The sequence below is a fragment of the Liolophura sinensis genome, chromosome 13 (assembly GCF_032854445.1).
Source record: "Liolophura sinensis isolate JHLJ2023 chromosome 13, CUHK_Ljap_v2, whole genome shotgun sequence".
NCBI classification, from domain to species: domain Eukaryota; kingdom Metazoa; phylum Mollusca; class Polyplacophora; order Chitonida; family Chitonidae; genus Liolophura; species Liolophura sinensis.
This window is the reverse complement of record NC_088307.1, coordinates 211,653-229,072: the sequence shown is the minus strand read 5'-3', so window position 1 is coordinate 229,072 and position 17,420 is coordinate 211,653. Positions and strand designations below refer to the sequence as shown.

The 17,420-nt window shown below is 41.7% G+C and overlaps 1 protein-coding gene across 2 annotated transcripts in view; it reads left to right on the top strand.

Moving 5' to 3' along the window:
• Positions 1 to 16,812, top strand: part of LOC135480434 (uncharacterized) — a 32,091-nt gene extending 15,279 nt beyond the window's left edge. For both annotated transcript variants that reach the window (XM_064760267.1, XM_064760268.1), the window contains exons 2-9: positions 1,749 to 1,989; positions 3,647 to 3,724; positions 4,639 to 4,812; positions 6,395 to 6,708; positions 6,895 to 7,020; positions 7,707 to 7,977; positions 13,549 to 13,626; positions 16,152 to 16,812. In XM_064760267.1, the coding sequence (XP_064616337.1) occupies positions 1,749 to 1,989; positions 3,647 to 3,724; positions 4,639 to 4,812; positions 6,395 to 6,708; positions 6,895 to 7,020; positions 7,707 to 7,977; positions 13,549 to 13,626; positions 16,152 to 16,303 (1,434 nt within the window). In that variant the 3' untranslated portion in view covers positions 16,304 to 16,812. The remainder of the gene's footprint in view (positions 1 to 1,748; positions 1,990 to 3,646; positions 3,725 to 4,638; positions 4,813 to 6,394; positions 6,709 to 6,894; positions 7,021 to 7,706; positions 7,978 to 13,548; positions 13,627 to 16,151) is intronic.
• The last annotated feature ends 608 nt before the right edge of the window (positions 16,813 to 17,420 follow it).

Genomic DNA, 17,420 nt, shown 5'->3' with positions numbered 1-17,420 from the left:
ATCATAATTGTCGTTACGCTTCCTTGTCCGTGTACCATTGTTTCCTGTCAGATATATTTGTCATGCACTCACGTGGGTATGAACAGCCCGCTGTCATGACACTCTAGTAATCCGGGATCATGAGGAAAGTGACCCTGTTATCCATCATTGAATGTAAGCTGAGGCGCTGCAGAGGAGAGCCTAGCGGGATCTAGATACACCACATAGACGTGTCTGAAGGCAAGATATTACCCCAAGTAGATTCCGTATTAAATTTCATTCTTGCGAAATATTTTCATAAAGACCAGTATGAAATGGTTAAACTAAACTCTCATAAACTCTTAGTTATATTATTACTTAAACTAGTAAGCAAAAATACATAATAATATATCTTCATAATCAGAAAATCTTCTTTAAACATGTTTAAATTTGTAAAGGCATACGTATCTAATTGTAATGGACCCACTCTGTGACTCTATTATAGAGGTGATATACATATATAAGTTTGAATCTATGATACTTCAGGTCGTCTTTGTTTTTGGAGGGTTTGGCTAGGTCCCGTTGAAGGATACTAGAATTCATCAGGGTCGAAATTCAACAATTTTGGTTTATTTCACCCTTTGATTCTGTATTTGCTTAATCTTTTCTCTCACTTACAGATGAAAGCCAGATAACAGTTTTAAATACCTTAAACCGATATATTTGACAAAAAGTATAAATTTTGGCTGTTGTGTTTTCTTTGTTCCCACTAATCAAGGTTATAAGTTAAATGTTGGACGGGAATCACCTGCGGTGAACAGCTAAACCTCTGCGAAATGCTGACTGGGGTCTGCTGCCAGTCGTCTCTATACTGTGCACCACTGCTTGCTTGTGCAGACCTTTGTCCATCTCGGCTTTACAGACTTATACTATATGCGCTTAACCAAACATGACAGCCTCAATCATCCCCCCGGAAGACCGACTGAGGAAGAATAAACATATTCCGGCAGTTTTTGCTCAGAACTGCCATGTAAAACATTATTCTACGGTTTCAGGGAGTTATATATTTTCCTAACATTTTACATATTAAGTAGGTGGATCTACATTTCGACTGAAGGGGAGATAGTTCTTGATGAAGATTAACTTGCAAAAGACATAATGACGAAATTTGGCACACCTGAGGCTCCTCAAGACATATTTGTCATTTCTATTTTTCAAACTGCTTTGTGGTGGAATACTTTATTTTTCGTTCATTTTTCAACATAATGCTTTGAAATTTGGCATATACATACTTGAATACTTGAGCTAAAAATTGTCCCACAACTTTCTTGTATCTTTTCTAGTTTTAAAGATATTAGTTAAAGAATGTCAAAAAATGTGAAAGTTTTAACATCAAATGATCGTTCAGAAAATATAAGAAATCTCGGATGGATATGCATATGACTGTCCAATGAAATATTTTGAGGCGAAGTGTGGGGTTTTGCTGACGAGAGGTTCTAGTACCCTTAATATTTACAGTAGCACATTCGCGGAAGTCTTAACTACGTTTCCCTTTTAAACTTTAGCCTGTTCGACGAAGCCTTGGCTATATTTTTCGTTTAATGACTAGCATACTAGGGACTACTTCACCTTGGAAACTACCTAAAATGGAACCACCTTCCAATGTGTGTTATTTTGTGCCTTACAGAAACATGGTGTTGGTTTTGTTCTTTGTGCAAAACGGCCCTCATTTTAGCCCCCTCACTTCCTAACAGATGTACTTGTACTTATAGCTCTTCTTTGTTTGTAAGGTATCAAATATGCCGGGGACCAAGTTTGTAGACGAGCTGATTCAGTCACACAACGAGTACCGTCGACGTCATCAAGTATCTCCATTACGTCACTCCCCTGAGCTGAGTGACATCGCCCAGGCCTGGGCCGAGCAGTTGGCGCGAGACAACGGCTTCCAACACAGCAAGTCGAGACACGAGGGCCAGCCCCTGGGGGAAAACATTTCCCTGAAGTGGTCGTCTCGTTCGGACTCTTACTCTGGTAAGAAACGCAATCTGACCACCACGTGACCAACCCACTCCTACTCCGGTGAGAAACGCGAACTGACCACTACGTGACTAACCCACTCCTACTCCGGTGAGAAACACGAACTGACCACTACGTGACTAACCCACTCCTACTCCGGTGAGAAACGCGAACTGACCACCACGTGACTAACCCACTCCTACTCCGGTGAGAAACGCGAACTGACCACTACGTGACTAACCCACTCCTACTCCGGTGAGAAACACGAACTGACCACTACGTGACTAACCCACTCCTACTCCGGTGAGAAACGCGAACTGACCACTACGTGACTAACCCACCCCTACTCCGGTGAGAAACACGAACTGACCACTACGTGACTAACCCACTCCTACTCCGGTGAGAAACGCGAACTGACCACTACGTGACTAACCCACTTCTACTCCGGTGAGAAACTCGAACTGACCACTACGTGACTAACCCACTCCTACTCCGGTGAGAAACGCGAACTGACCACTACGTGACTAACCCACTTCTACTCCGGTGAGAAACGCGAACTGACCACCACGTGACTAACCCACTCCTACTCCGGTGAGAAACGCGAACTGACCACTACGTGACTAACCCAACTCTACTCCGGTGAGAAACGCGAACTGACCCCTACGTGACTAACCCACTCCTACTCCGGTGAGAAACGCGAACTGACCCCTACGTGACTAACCCACTCCTTCTTCGGGGAGATACACTAGCCGACGATTTCCTGACTTACCAGTTCCTAATCTGGCGAGATACACGAGATGACGACTGCATGTCTAACTCACTCCCATTCTCTGGTGGAATACACGAGATGACGACTACGTGACTAACCCACTCCTACTATCGGGGATACATGGCCTGACGACTACCTGACTAACTTACTCCTACTCTGGTGGGATACACAACCTGACGACTACCTAACCTACTCACCCCTGCTCTGGTAGGATACAGGAGATGACGACTACCTGACTTACTCCTACTCTGGTGGGATACACGACCTGACGACTACCTACTTCTACTCTGGTGAGATACACAACCTGACGACTACCTGACTAACTTACTCCTGCTCTGGTAGGATACACGAAATGACGATAACCTGACAAACTTACTCCTACTCTGGTCAGATACACGGCATGGCGACTAAGTAAGTAAGTCACTCCTGGGCTAGTGGGATACAAGAGATGGCGACTACCTGAATAGCTCACTCCTGCTCTGGCAGGATACACGAGATGACGACTGAATGACTAACTTACTCCTACTCTGGTCAGATACACCAGATGACGACCACCTGACTAACCCACTCCTACTATGGTCGGATACACCAGATGACGATTACCGGACTAATCCACTCCTACTCTGGTGAGATACTCAAGGTGACGACTATCTGACTAAACCACTCCTCCTGTGATGAGATACACCAGAGGACTACCTGACGACGACCAGACTAACCTGACTAAGCTGACTAACCTACTCTTGTGATATACACGACTTGACGACAACGTGACGACACCGTGAGAAACCTACATCTACTGTGAGGAGACACACAACATGACGATTACCTCAAGACGACCTGACAAACCCACTTCTACTCTGGTAAGACACACAAGTTTACGAGTACCTGTGGTTCATATTACAGGCAAAGATGTCTCGGACCAGTGGTACAGTGAGATACAGATGTATCAGTTTGGATGCGAACCCAGGTCCACCAACTGTGGTAAGTGTGCATAAGCTATTCAGTATCAAGTGTGGCAAGTGTGCATAAGGGGTTCAGTACGAACTGTGGTAATTGCGCATATACTATTCAGCATCTACTGCAGAAAGTGTGCATTATCTATTCATCTCGAAGTGTGGTAATTGTGCATAAGCTATTCAGCATTAACTGTGGTACGTGTGCATAAACTATCCAGTAGTAACTGTGATTTGAGTAATTTCTTATCAACAAAAGTTATGAAATCACTCCGCACACTCATCTGCTAATGTCAGAGTTACTGATAGTGATGATTCTAACAATTGTTATCACGATGATTAATCAAAACAGATATTCAGTAGCCAGCTTTCATGGGTTGGAGCTGATGTCTGTATTACATTATGTTTTATATCCACATCCAGATTGTTTGATTTATAACGTAATGTCCTACACAGGCGAATAAAACAGTAATCAACTATATAGCATGTATAGTCCGCAAGAAGTCATAAAAAATCGCTGATAAATGAATAAAATTGTCTTAACGACACTTGGGCAGTAATTGAGTCGTGTCGTGGCGAAATTCCCTTGTATGTAAATCAATTGTATAGCTGACATTTTTATAACTTTCAATGGCGTCGAAAATATTTTTATTACATGGTACCTAATGCTTCAACTCCTACGACACATTCTCCACAGTACTTGACACCAGGTGTTTTGCTAGCCTTGAGCTCTCTACAGATTTGAATGTATGCGTCGGGATTTGCTTGTTGTCCACTCTGATAGGTTCATCATGATTTTGCCACCCTGAGAATGTTTGAATTGATGTTATGAGGATGTATCTTCATGGCGTGTTATGATCCCGGAAAATCTATCAGAAGTTTTACCATTGTCTAGCTGATGTTAGTGACTTAGTGACTGCTCGTGTATTTGTTGTTCTTCAGGACACTTCACTCAAATGGTATGGCGGGACAGTAAAGAGATCGGAGTGGGCAAGGCGCAAACCCCAGACGGCAAGACCATCGTTGTTGCCAATTACAAACCAGCAGGCAACTTCCTCGGGAAATTCTCTCAAAACGTTCTTCCTGTCCAGCAAGACGCCATTCCTACACGGCCTTGTAAGTACACAGAATCTTGTACGCAACATCTGTCATTTAAGATACATACCTTGACGGCATAAGTATCTCACCTACAGAAGTATCCATAGCGTAGACGAGTTGTGAATAATGACTTAAATCCCGAGATCAGTAGCCTGTCTGGCCCTACTCCAAGCCTTCAGTGCTGAACCCCCTCCAACCCCCCAGACTCCAATCCTGCTAGGTGGTGTTTGTCCCTCTAGACTACCCCTTCTTGACGGAGATTGCCTCTCCAAACTACCCCTTCTTGGTGATGTTTACTGTACGACTACTCCTCAGAGCTAACCCCCTTCAGTATCTATTTAAAAAGAGAAAAACGGCCTAATGCATTACAATTGGGTAATTTTGTTGATTGAACGCACGTTTGGTTTCTGGACAATTTCCATTGACTGTGTCTTCAGGGCATAAAGTCCACAGACATGACGCACACGGCATGACACCGAGAAGAACATGTACATATATGTATATTTAGTAAGTTCACTTAAGTTATTGGAAGGAAATTCCAAGGGCTATAGAAGTTGTACAACGCCCTGTATGAATCAAAACATATCAAATACAGATCGTTGTCACGACACATGTATAATATGACACTTCACACAGAACGCCATTCACGTTACACCTGATGATTTGGCTGCTGGCAACAGAGCGATAAATTTGCCTCAGCGATCAGGGAAAATACACGAACCTTGAAGTTAAACTGTGGGAATATATTTACGCTGTTTTGTGAAGACTGCTATGCTCTAATGGGTAACTTGAACAGAATCCGTGTAAATAAGTGCATGTAGCTGGTGTCAGGTTGCTTGTTATTCTGCTGAATGTCAGTTAGGTTATGAACAAGTGGTTGAATACGTTCTTGTCAACGACGTGTTGTGCAGCATCATCCGTATCGTAACGAGGGCTCACTTTCCTAGGCGGGGGTCCTGGCGGCAATGGTCTCTTCACAGATCGAATTGCTGAGAATGTTAGCGTTGCTCTGAGAGGGTTTTTAGGCGGACATTAAGCGTGTGCAATGTGAAAGCGAAGGGCATTCCTGCATAAGTAACTTGTTGGGTGTACGACGGCGGACTCTTTGATTGGTTATACGACGGCGGGCTGTTTGATTGGTTGTAAGACGGCCGAGTGCTTGTCGAGTCCTAGTTTCTTGCTTTGTGTAAGCGCCATTGACAAGCTGGTGGACCGGCCCTCTTAGTTCTGGGGTGGATGGGGTTCATTTAGTTGAACGCTGATCACATATTGATCCGTTCCAGAGTTTTGGCGTCTTAGAGAATCTCACTGTCGTCTATCTAGGCTTCTACGTTATATTACTCGAAACATACAATGTATTCTTCTTTCCGAGATAAGGGAAGTGTGGCCTCTCCAGACACATTCTAGAAGCAGAGACGTCGGGGCTGGGCGGGGGTTGAGGTACGGACAGTATAGTGTGTGGTCATATTGTTGGAGCTTTGTTATCTCCTTGTTGCTACGAAACCCTTAAACTGCTCTCTTCCCGTCATTTGCCGCGTCACTGAGGACAAGGGACTCCTTCAGTTACCTGTAACCATATTAGTGTCTGTTATACTTCTAGTTGGACTATCAAACAACAGCTACGGACATTCCAGTTCGCTGTTCAACTCGAAAAGTGCATTCAGTAATGTCCCCGAAATGAGCAGTCACACGTCTTATAGCGGCCAATCTCGCCCCGTGAGAACGTACACCACCACGGAAGGGTCCGGGTCTCATGCTGTCACTAAGACTGTCGTAGAGGAAACTGTTACATTCCCTGATGGCCGCAAAGTGACGACGAAAAAGGAGACGGTAACTAACGGGGGGACGAGCCAAGGCCCCATGGCTGGAGGTGGAGAAGTGAAAAGCAGAGGATTTGGCCACTTTGATAAGGAGGTGGGTCCGACCATCAATAACTTCGGAAGTCTTTTTTATTTTTTTCATGGTTATTCTTGTTAGTTTTAGTGTTTTTAATACGCACATTTCATCTTTTCTTAATACATATAAATCACACGTTAAATTCCACACATCAGACTTTAATAAGTCTTTCTATAAATATTTTGGATTCGCCTTTCGTTTTAGTTTAATGATCGTTTTCAAAGACTTGGATTAGCAGACCGATGCGGATTAGAGGCGAACAAATTTAGCAGAGAAGCCAGATCGGATAGCCCACGGAATTCTGGTCAGCGCACTGGTTTAAGTGGAAGTGTGAGTGTTGTATAAGTTACCATAGTTAAAATGTCTCTTGAGTGCCCTATAGTGATTTGTTATAGAATAAAACCTGAGAAGGGAAAAACACATACATGTTGACGCCCCTGTCATTAACTCCGAATGGGAGCTGGTGTCAAATGTAACACATCGTGCGTAACGACAATGTCAGGACTGTCAAACGAAGTGTGAGAAATAGCTCTATATACCTGTGTAGGATTGCATGGCGTATGTATCGCTTCTGTCAACTTTATTGAGTTTGTATTTGTTTCATTGCAAGTTAACCATTTCTTTTACGCTTTAGGCTACTTGATAATGACACGGTAATACAATGATTAGCCTAGTAAAGAACATCACGATGTCTCCACCACTGATTATAATATCCTGTTTATTAAAAACTTTTTTTCTTTTGCCTTGATTAGTATGTGTGATGTTTGGTTTTTGCTTCAGCTTATAAGTGTTGAAATACGCTGAGCTGTTTCTGAATTCTTATAAGACATCTTTGATATACATGTAGACAAAGCGAGGTGGCTGACTTCCACGTAAAAAGGAGATAATTTAAAACTATAACCTAAGGTTATATCCGAGCATTTTGCAGGTTATATAATTGTATAATTCCGTACAAGCTGTGATGCTTAAAGATGTCTTAGCTGTATAAACACAGAGAACATTACTCTTTGTTGCAGTCAAGTGGCAGTTCGGAAAGTGGGCACTGTTCGCCTCAGACCATGGCAGAATTCAGCAAAGATTGCCTGGCCTCTCACAATGATAAACGAGCAAAGCATAGAGTTGCGCCCCTTGTTCACTCTCAAGAGCTTACTAGGCACGCTCAGAAGTGGGCAGAGCACATGGCCTCTACCAGTCAGTTCGGACACAGTGACTGTAGGCTGAGTAACGGGGACAGACTAGGAGAGAACATCGCCTGTAAATGGTCGTCCCAGGCTGATGATTACACAGGTGAGTTATAACCTACACCCTCACACAACACAGGTGAGATAAATCCTCCATTCTCACACAAACATATGAGTTATAAACCTAAACCATCACACAACACAGGTGAGTTATAACCTACATCCTCAGACAACACAGGTGAGTTATAAAGTACACCCTCAGGCAACACAGGTGAGTGATAATCTACACCCTCACAGAACACAGGTGAGAAATAACATACATCTTAAGACTACACATTTCAGTTATAACCTACACCATCAGAAAACACAGTTGAGATACAACCTATAGCCTGACAAAACACAGATGAGTTATAAAATACACCCTCACACAACACAGGTCAGTTATAACGTACACCCTAAAACAACACAGATGAGTTATAAGAAACGCCCTCACACAACACAGGCGGGTTATAATCTACACCCTCAGACAACACAGGTGGGTTATAATCTACACCCTCAGACAACACAGGTGAGTTATAACCTACATCCTCAGACATCACTGAGGAGTTATAACCTATACCCTCAGACATCACTGAGGAGTTATAACCTATACCCTCAGACAACACTGATGAGTTAAAACTTACAGCCTCAGACAGAACAGGAGAGTTATAACGTACAACCTCAGACAACACAGGTGAGTTATAACCTACACCCTCACACCACACAGGTGAATTATAACGTACACCCTCACACAACAATGGTGAGTTATAACCTACACCCTCACACAACACAGGTGAGTTATAACCTACATCCTCAGACAGCACTGGTGAGTTATAACCTACACCCACAGACAGCACAGGTGAGTTATAAACTACACCCTCAGACAGCAATAGTGAGTTATAAACTACATCCTCAGACAACACAGGTGAGTTATAACCTACACCCTCAGACACAACAGGTAAGTTATAAACTACACCCCCAAACAACACAGATGAGATATAACATACACCCTCAGACAACACAGGTGAGTTACAACCTACACCCCCAGACAACACAGGTTAATTCTAACCTATACCCTCAGGTAACAAAAGTTAGTTACAACCTACATCCTCAGACAACAGTGGTGAGTTATAACCTACACCCTCACACAACACAGGTGAGTTATAACCTACATCCTCAGACAACACAGGTGAGTTTAAAACCTACACCCTCAAACAACAATGGTAAGTTATAACCTACACCCTCACACAACAATGGTGAGTTATAAACTACACCCTCAGACAACACAGGTGAGTTAAAATCTACACCCTCAGGCAACAAAGGTGAGTTATAGCATACACCTTCAAACAAGACAGGTAAAATATAAACTACACCCTTAGACAACACAGGTGAGTTATAACCTACACCCTCAAACAACACAGGTGAGTTATTATCTACTCCCTCACACAACACTGGTGAGTTATAACCTACACCCTCACACAACACAAGTGAGTTAAAACCTACACCCTCAAACAACAATGGTGAGTTATAACTTACAGCCTCAGACAAAACAGGTGAGTTATAATCTACACCCTCACACAACAAAGGTGAGTTATAACCTACAACCTCAGACAACACTGGTGAGTTATAACTTACACCCTCATAAGGCACAACTGAGTTATGACCTACACCCTTAGAAAATACTGGTGAGTTATAACGTACACCCTCAGACGACACAGGTGAATTAAAACCTACACCTTCAGACAACACAGGTCAGTTATGACCTACACCCTCAGACAACAGTGAAAACTTAAACCCTCAGACAGAACAGGTGAGGTATAACCTACACACTCAGACAACACAGGTAAGTTATAACCTACACCCTCAGACAACACAGGTGAGTTATAACCTACATCCTCAGACAGCACAGGTAAGTTATGACCTACACCCTCAGACAACACAGGTGAATTATAACCGATACCCCCAGACAACAATGGTGAGTTATAACCTACACCCTCAGACAACAAAGGTAAGCTATCACCTACACCCTCAGACAACACAGGTGAGTTATAACCTACACCCTCACACAACACAGGTGAGTTAAAAACTACATCCTCAGACAACAAAAGTGAGTTATAATCTACACCCTCAGACAACAAATCTCAATTATAAACTACATCCTTAGACAACACAGGTGAGTTATAACCTACACCCTCGGACAACACAGGTGAGTTATAACCTTCACCCTCAGACAACACAAGTGAATTATAACGCACCTTCAGGCAACACAGGTGAGTTATCACATACACCCTCACACAACACAGATGAGTTATAACCTACACCGTCAGACAACAAATGTGAGTTATAACCTACACCCTCACACTAAACAGTTGGGTTATAACCTACACCCTCACACAACACAGGTGGGTTATAACGTACACCCTCAGACAACACAGGTGAGTTATAAGATACCCTCTCACACAACACAGGTGGGATATAACCTACACCCTCAGACAACACAGGTGAGTTATAACCTACACCCTCAGACAACACAGGTGAGTTATAACCTACACCCTTAGACAACACTGGTGAGTTAAAACTTACACCCTCAGACAGAACAGTTGAGTTATAACCTGCACTTTCAGACAACACAGATGAGTTATAATCTACACCCTCAGACAACAAAGGTGAGTTAAAACCTACTCTCTCACACAACACAGGTGAATTATAAGATACCCTCTCACACAACACAGGTGGGATATAACCTACACCCTCAGACAACACAGGTGAGTTATAACCTACACCCTCAGACAACACAGGTGAGTTATAACCTACACCCTTAGACAACACTGGTGAGTTAAAACTTACACCCTCAGACAGAACAGTTGAGTTATAACCTGCACTTTCAGACAACACAGATGAGTTATAATCTACACCCTCAGACAACAAAGGTGAGTTAAAACCTACTCTCTCACACAACACAGGTGAATTATAACGTACACCCTTATACACCAAAGGTGAGTTATAACCTACACCCTTAGACAACACAGGTGAGTTATAACCTACACCCTTAGACAACACTGGTGACTTATAACCTACACCCTCAGACAACACAGATGAGTTATAACCTACACCCTTGGACAACAATAGTGAGTTATGACCTACACCCTCACACAACAATGGTGAGTTATAAACTACATCCTTAGACAACACAGGTGAGTTATAATCTACACCCTTACCCAACACAGGTGAGTTATAAACTACATCCTCAAACAACACAGGTGAGTTATAAACTACATCCTCAAACAACACAGGTGACTTATAACCTACATCCTCACACAACACAGGTGAATTATAACATACACCCTCACACAACAATGGTGAGTTATAAACTACATCCTCAGACAACACAGGTGAGTTATAATCTACACCCTTACACAACACAGGTGAGTTATAAACTACATCCTCAAACAACACAGGTAAATTATAACGTACACCCTCACATAACAATAGTGAGTTATAACGTACACCCTCAGACAACACAGGTGAATTATAACCTACATCCTCAGACAACACAGGTGAATTATAACCTACATCCTCAGACAACACAGGTGAGTTATAACCTACACCCTCACACAACACAGGTGAGTTAAAAACTACATCCTCAGACAACAAAAGTGAGTTATAATCTACACCCTCAGACAACAAAACTCAATTATAAACTACATCCTTAGACAACACAGGTGAGTTATAACCTACACCCTCGGACAACACAGGTGAGTTATAACCTTCACCCTCAGACAACACAAGTGAATTATAACGCACCCTCAGGCAACACAGGTAAGTTATCACATACACCCTCACACAACACAGATGAGTTATAACCTACACTGTCAGACAACAAATGTGAGTTATAACCTACACCCTCACACTAAACAGTTGAGTTATAACCTACACCCTCACACAACACAGGTGGGTTATAACGTACACCCTCAGACAACACAGGTGAGTTATAAGATACCCTCTCACACAACACAGGTGGGATATAACCTACACCCTCACACAACACAGGTGAGTTATAACCTACACTCTTAGACAACACTGGTGAGTTAAAACTTACACCCTCAGACAGAACAGTTGAGTTATAACCTGCACTTTCAGACAACACAGATGAGTTATAATCTACCCCCCCAGACAACAAAGGTGAGTTAAAACCTACTCTCTCACACAACACAGGTGAATTATAACGTACACCCTTAGACACCAAAGGTGAGTTATAACCTACACCCTTAGACAACACAGGTGAGTTATAACCTACACCCTTAGACAACACTGGTGACTTATAACCTACACCCTCAGACAACACAGATGAGTTATAACCTACACCCTTGGACAACAATAGTGAGTTATGACCTATACCCTCACACAACAATGGTGAGTTATAAACTACATCCTTAGACAACACAGGTGAGTTATAATCTACACCCTTACCCAACACAGGTGAGTTATAAACTACATTCTCAAACAACACAGGTGAGTTATAAACTACATCCTCAAACAACACAGGTGACTTATAACCTACATCCTCACACAACACAGGTGAATTATAACATACACCCTCACACAACAATGGTGAGTTATAAACTACATCCTCAGACAACACAGGTGAGTTATAATCTACACCCTTACACAACACAGGTGAGTTATAAACTACATCCTCAAACAACACAGGTAAATTATAATGTACACCCTCACATAACAATGGTGAGTTATAACGTACACCCTCAGACAACACAGGTGAATTATAACCTACATCCTCAGACAACACAGGTGAATTATAACCTACATCCTCAGACAACACAGGTGAGTTATAACCTACACCCTCAGACAACACAGGAGAGTTATAACCTACACCCTCACACAACACAGTTGAGTTTTATCGTACACCCTCAGACAACACAGGTGAAATATAACCCACACCCTCGGACAAAACTGGTGAGTTATAACCTACACCCTTAGACAACACAAGTGAATTATAACGCACCCTCAGACAACACATGTAAGTTGGAACTTACATCCTCAGGCAACGAAGGTGAGTTATCACCTAAACCCTCACACAACACGCACACCCTCAGACAACAAAGGCGAGTTATAACCTACACCCTCACACAACACAGGTAAGTTATAACATACACCCTCACACAACACTGGTGAGTTGTAACCTACATCCTCAGACAACAATGATGGGTTAAAACCTACACCCTCAGACAACAATGGTGAGTTATAACCTACACCCTCAGACAACACAAGTGAATTATAATCTACACCCTCACACAACACAGGTGAGTTATGACCTACACCCTCACACAACACAGGTGAGTTATAACCTACACCCTCACCCAACACTGGTGAGTTACAACCTACATTCTCACTCAAAACATGGAGCACATGACTTACATTCTCACGTATTGTATATTGTAGGTATATATCCTAACCATGTTTTACGTACACTCCAATACCTTTGGCATAGTTTTATTGTTTACAACACAGTCTTAGTGCGTTGCTATATCAGTATCTTCTTTTTTCGTTGTTAACAGCACAGTCTCAGCTGTCAGTCAAGTGTTCAACTGTATCAAAAGTGCTTTTCTCTGTCCGTCAGGTGGCCAGGCTACTGATCAATGGTACAGCGAGATCAAGAACATGGACTTCCAGAAGGTGGGGCTGAGTTCAGGAACAGGTAAATTTAAAAGACAAGACGCACTCTCTTACTAGCAATGTGTCTTAACCAGTAAATATCTTTAAATACTTTAAATGTAACTAAAATGTTTCATGTGCTGCCCATTAATGTAGGTCACATAAACAAACATCAAACATGTAAACATCATACATGTGAACGTCAAACATGTAAACACCATACATGTGAACATCAAACATGTAAGCATCATAAAAGTGAATAGCATACATGTGAACATCACACATCATACATTTGAATTCCATACATGTGAACATCAAACATGTGCACATCATACATGTGAATACCAGACATGTGAACATCAAACATGTGCACATAATACATGTGAATACCATACATATGAACATACACATGAAAACATCATACATGTAAACATCATATATGTGAACATCACACATGTGAACATCATACATGTGTACATCACACATGTTAACACCGTGCATGTAAACATCACATTTGAAACCATCATACATGTGAACATCATACATGTGAACATCACACATGTTAACATCACACATGTTAATATCAGCCATGTGAACACCATGCATGCACGTGAACATTATACATGTGGACATCACACATGTTAACATCACACATCTGAGCATCATTTATTTGAACATCACACATGTGAACATCAGACATGTTAACATCACACTTGTGAACATCATACATGTGAACATCATACATGTGAACATCATACATGTGAACATCATATATGTGAACATCACAAATGTGAACCTCGTACATGTGAACACCATACACGTGACGATTAGACATGTGAACATCATACATGTGACTGTGGTACATGTTAACATCATATATGCAAACATCACATATGTTAATATTTCACGTGAACCTCGTACATGTGAACATCATAAATGTGAACGTCACATACTTGAACAACATAAAGAGAACATTAAACATGTGAACATCATACATGTGAGCATTAGACATGTTAACATCACACATGTTAATATCACACATGTGAACATCATGCATGCATGTGAACATTATAGATGTGAACATCACACTTGTTAACATAATACATGTGAATATCACACATGCGAACTCGCACTTGGTGTTCTTATTAGCAGACTAAATTTTTAATACATTTACAAATCGTTTATTCTGGTTTAAACTTTGTTTTGCAATTTGGTCTTGCAAATATTGACCCTGAACATCCACTTTTGTCGACGATCAGACCTGTATGAGCAGACAAACACATACAAAAGGGCATTAGTTTGATAATTACCGTAATCATGGATTTTCAGCCATTTTATGATTGGTGTTAAAAGTAGAATTATGAACATCTCAAATCACTTGTGTAGTTTTATTATTTCTCACTGTTTTTTTCTTGCTGTTGTTGTTATTGGTGTTGTTGTTGTTGTTGCTGTTGCTGTTGCTGTTGTTGTGCCGATCTCTAAACATGAAGCATCACCTCTCCAAAAGTCTGTCAGTCTTTCAAACTTTAGGCCAATCCAACCACACTTATATTCAAGAATGCAATTACTGTCAGTGATCAAGTGTAACTCTCTATACCGTTACGTCAACAATTACCGATAAACTTTTCTGCTATCACGTCAACTGTTATGGATTAGCTTTTCTGCAATCACGTCAGTGGTCACGGATTAGCTTTTCTGCTATCACGTCATGATCAGCGGTTACGGATCGCCTTTTGTGCTATCACGTCAACGGTTATGAATTAGCTTTTCTGCAATCACGTCAGTGGTTACGGATTAGCTTTTCTCCAATCACGTCATGATCAGCGGTCACGGATTAGCTCTTCTGCTATCACGTCATGATCAGCGGTTACTCATCGCCTTTTGTGCTATCACGTCAACGGTTATGAATTAGCTTTTCTGCTATTACGTCAGTGGTTACGGATTAGCTCTTCTGCTATCACGTCATGATCAGCGGTTACGGATCGCCTTTTGTGCTATCACGTCAACGGTTATGAATTAGCTTTTCTGCAATCACGTCAGTGGTTACGGATTAGCTTTTCTCCAATCACGTCATGATCAGCGGTCACGGATTAGCTCTTCTGCTATCACGTCATGATCAGCGGTTACTCATCGCCTTTTGTGCTATCACGTCAACGGTTATGAATTAGCTTTTCTGCAATCACGTCAGTGGTTACCGATTTGCTTTTCTCCAATCAAGTCATGATCAGCGGTCACGGATTAGCTTTTCTGCTATCACGTCATGATCAGCGGTTACTCATCGCCTTTTCTACTATCACGTCATTGGTTATGAATTAGCTTTTCTGCTATTACTTCAGTGGTTACAGATTATTTATATGCTATTACGTTTATTGGTTCCCGATTACATTTTCCAGCGATCTCTCCAGGTTTTACAGATGACGGATTCTGTCAGCATTTAATGTGTCATTAGCATAACGGCAATACAGTATCCTGCTTAGAATCATTGCGTCTCAGCACTGAATAATTTATGCAATCCTTCACACCATGACAGTTTACTTTTCTTGAAATTCGGTTGACTTCATGTTTCAGGTCATTTTACCCAAGTTGTCTGGAAGGGAAGTCGTGAATTCGGCGTGGGGAAGGCGAGAGGGCGTGACGGGAAGGTGTATGTAGTGGCCAACTACCGACCTGCCGGCAACATGATCGGGGAGTACGAGAAAAATGTCTTCCCTCCAAAGTAGCGAGGCAGAGTGGGGCAACTCTAACAATATACCTCACTATTGTACACATTCCGTACATATGCAATAAGCTGCCGCGTCCTGTAATGCATTTTACTGTTGTTTAACTCACGGTTTTGTTGTAGAACTCACCGCCTAGTGATTAGTCTCCCTTTGCTCAACCAATTCGTCCACGTGACATGCTTTACCTCATGCCTGTTCTGTTTGAATACATGTGTGGCAATCAGATGTATTTCGTGAGCATGTGACACGTCCTCTAAACAGAAGATACACATGTCTTTGTGTCTGAAGAGCTCATTTGTCTGTGGAGACACCTGTCGATTTTACACGTCTAAACAAAAAAGTACATGTTTTTGTGCTGTCGATTTTACACATTCCAAATTATACGAATTGTATAATGAAAGAAGTGCGTTTAAATTATTTTGTTAAGATTTTACTGCACTTTGATGAAAGCTATATGTATATACATCGTAAATTGACCAAAATATATTCTCTCTGTTACTGTAACCTCACACTTTATCGCATTATGTCCTTTTTCCATGTTACGTTTAGTCAAATTGATCTTAGTATAGAACAAGCTCTGAGTTAGCTGTTTTCGCTTACATGACTTGTGCCTGTCTTCTGTCAAATCTGCACACCGTAAAAATATGTGGGGAATATACAAAAGAAGCGCATGACATAAATGGGAACAGGATGTAAGGTATTTAGTTCCTCTAGTGGAAATAAAGTTTAACAGACAGCACGCTTACACTAGTGCATCTTCCTTTGCTGACCACGTATTTTGTGACACAATGGTGGAAATGAGTAACAGTTTGCAGTTATGTGAAATTGGTGTGTTCTGATGGCTTGTACACATCTGGGCCTGAGCATGTACATTTATTCACGGCTTAAAAAACCATGAAAGTGGGGCATATACATGTTTTCACGGCTTGTAGAAAGCAGAGTATGAGAAGATGGGACATAAACATTTTTTCACGGCCTGTACAAAGCTGAGCTTGAGAGCGTGGAACATATACATGTTCTCCCGGCCTGTACAGATCTGAGTGAATGAGCGTAAAATATATACATGTTCTCACGGCAAATACAGAGTTGAGGCTGAGAGCCTGGAACATATACATGC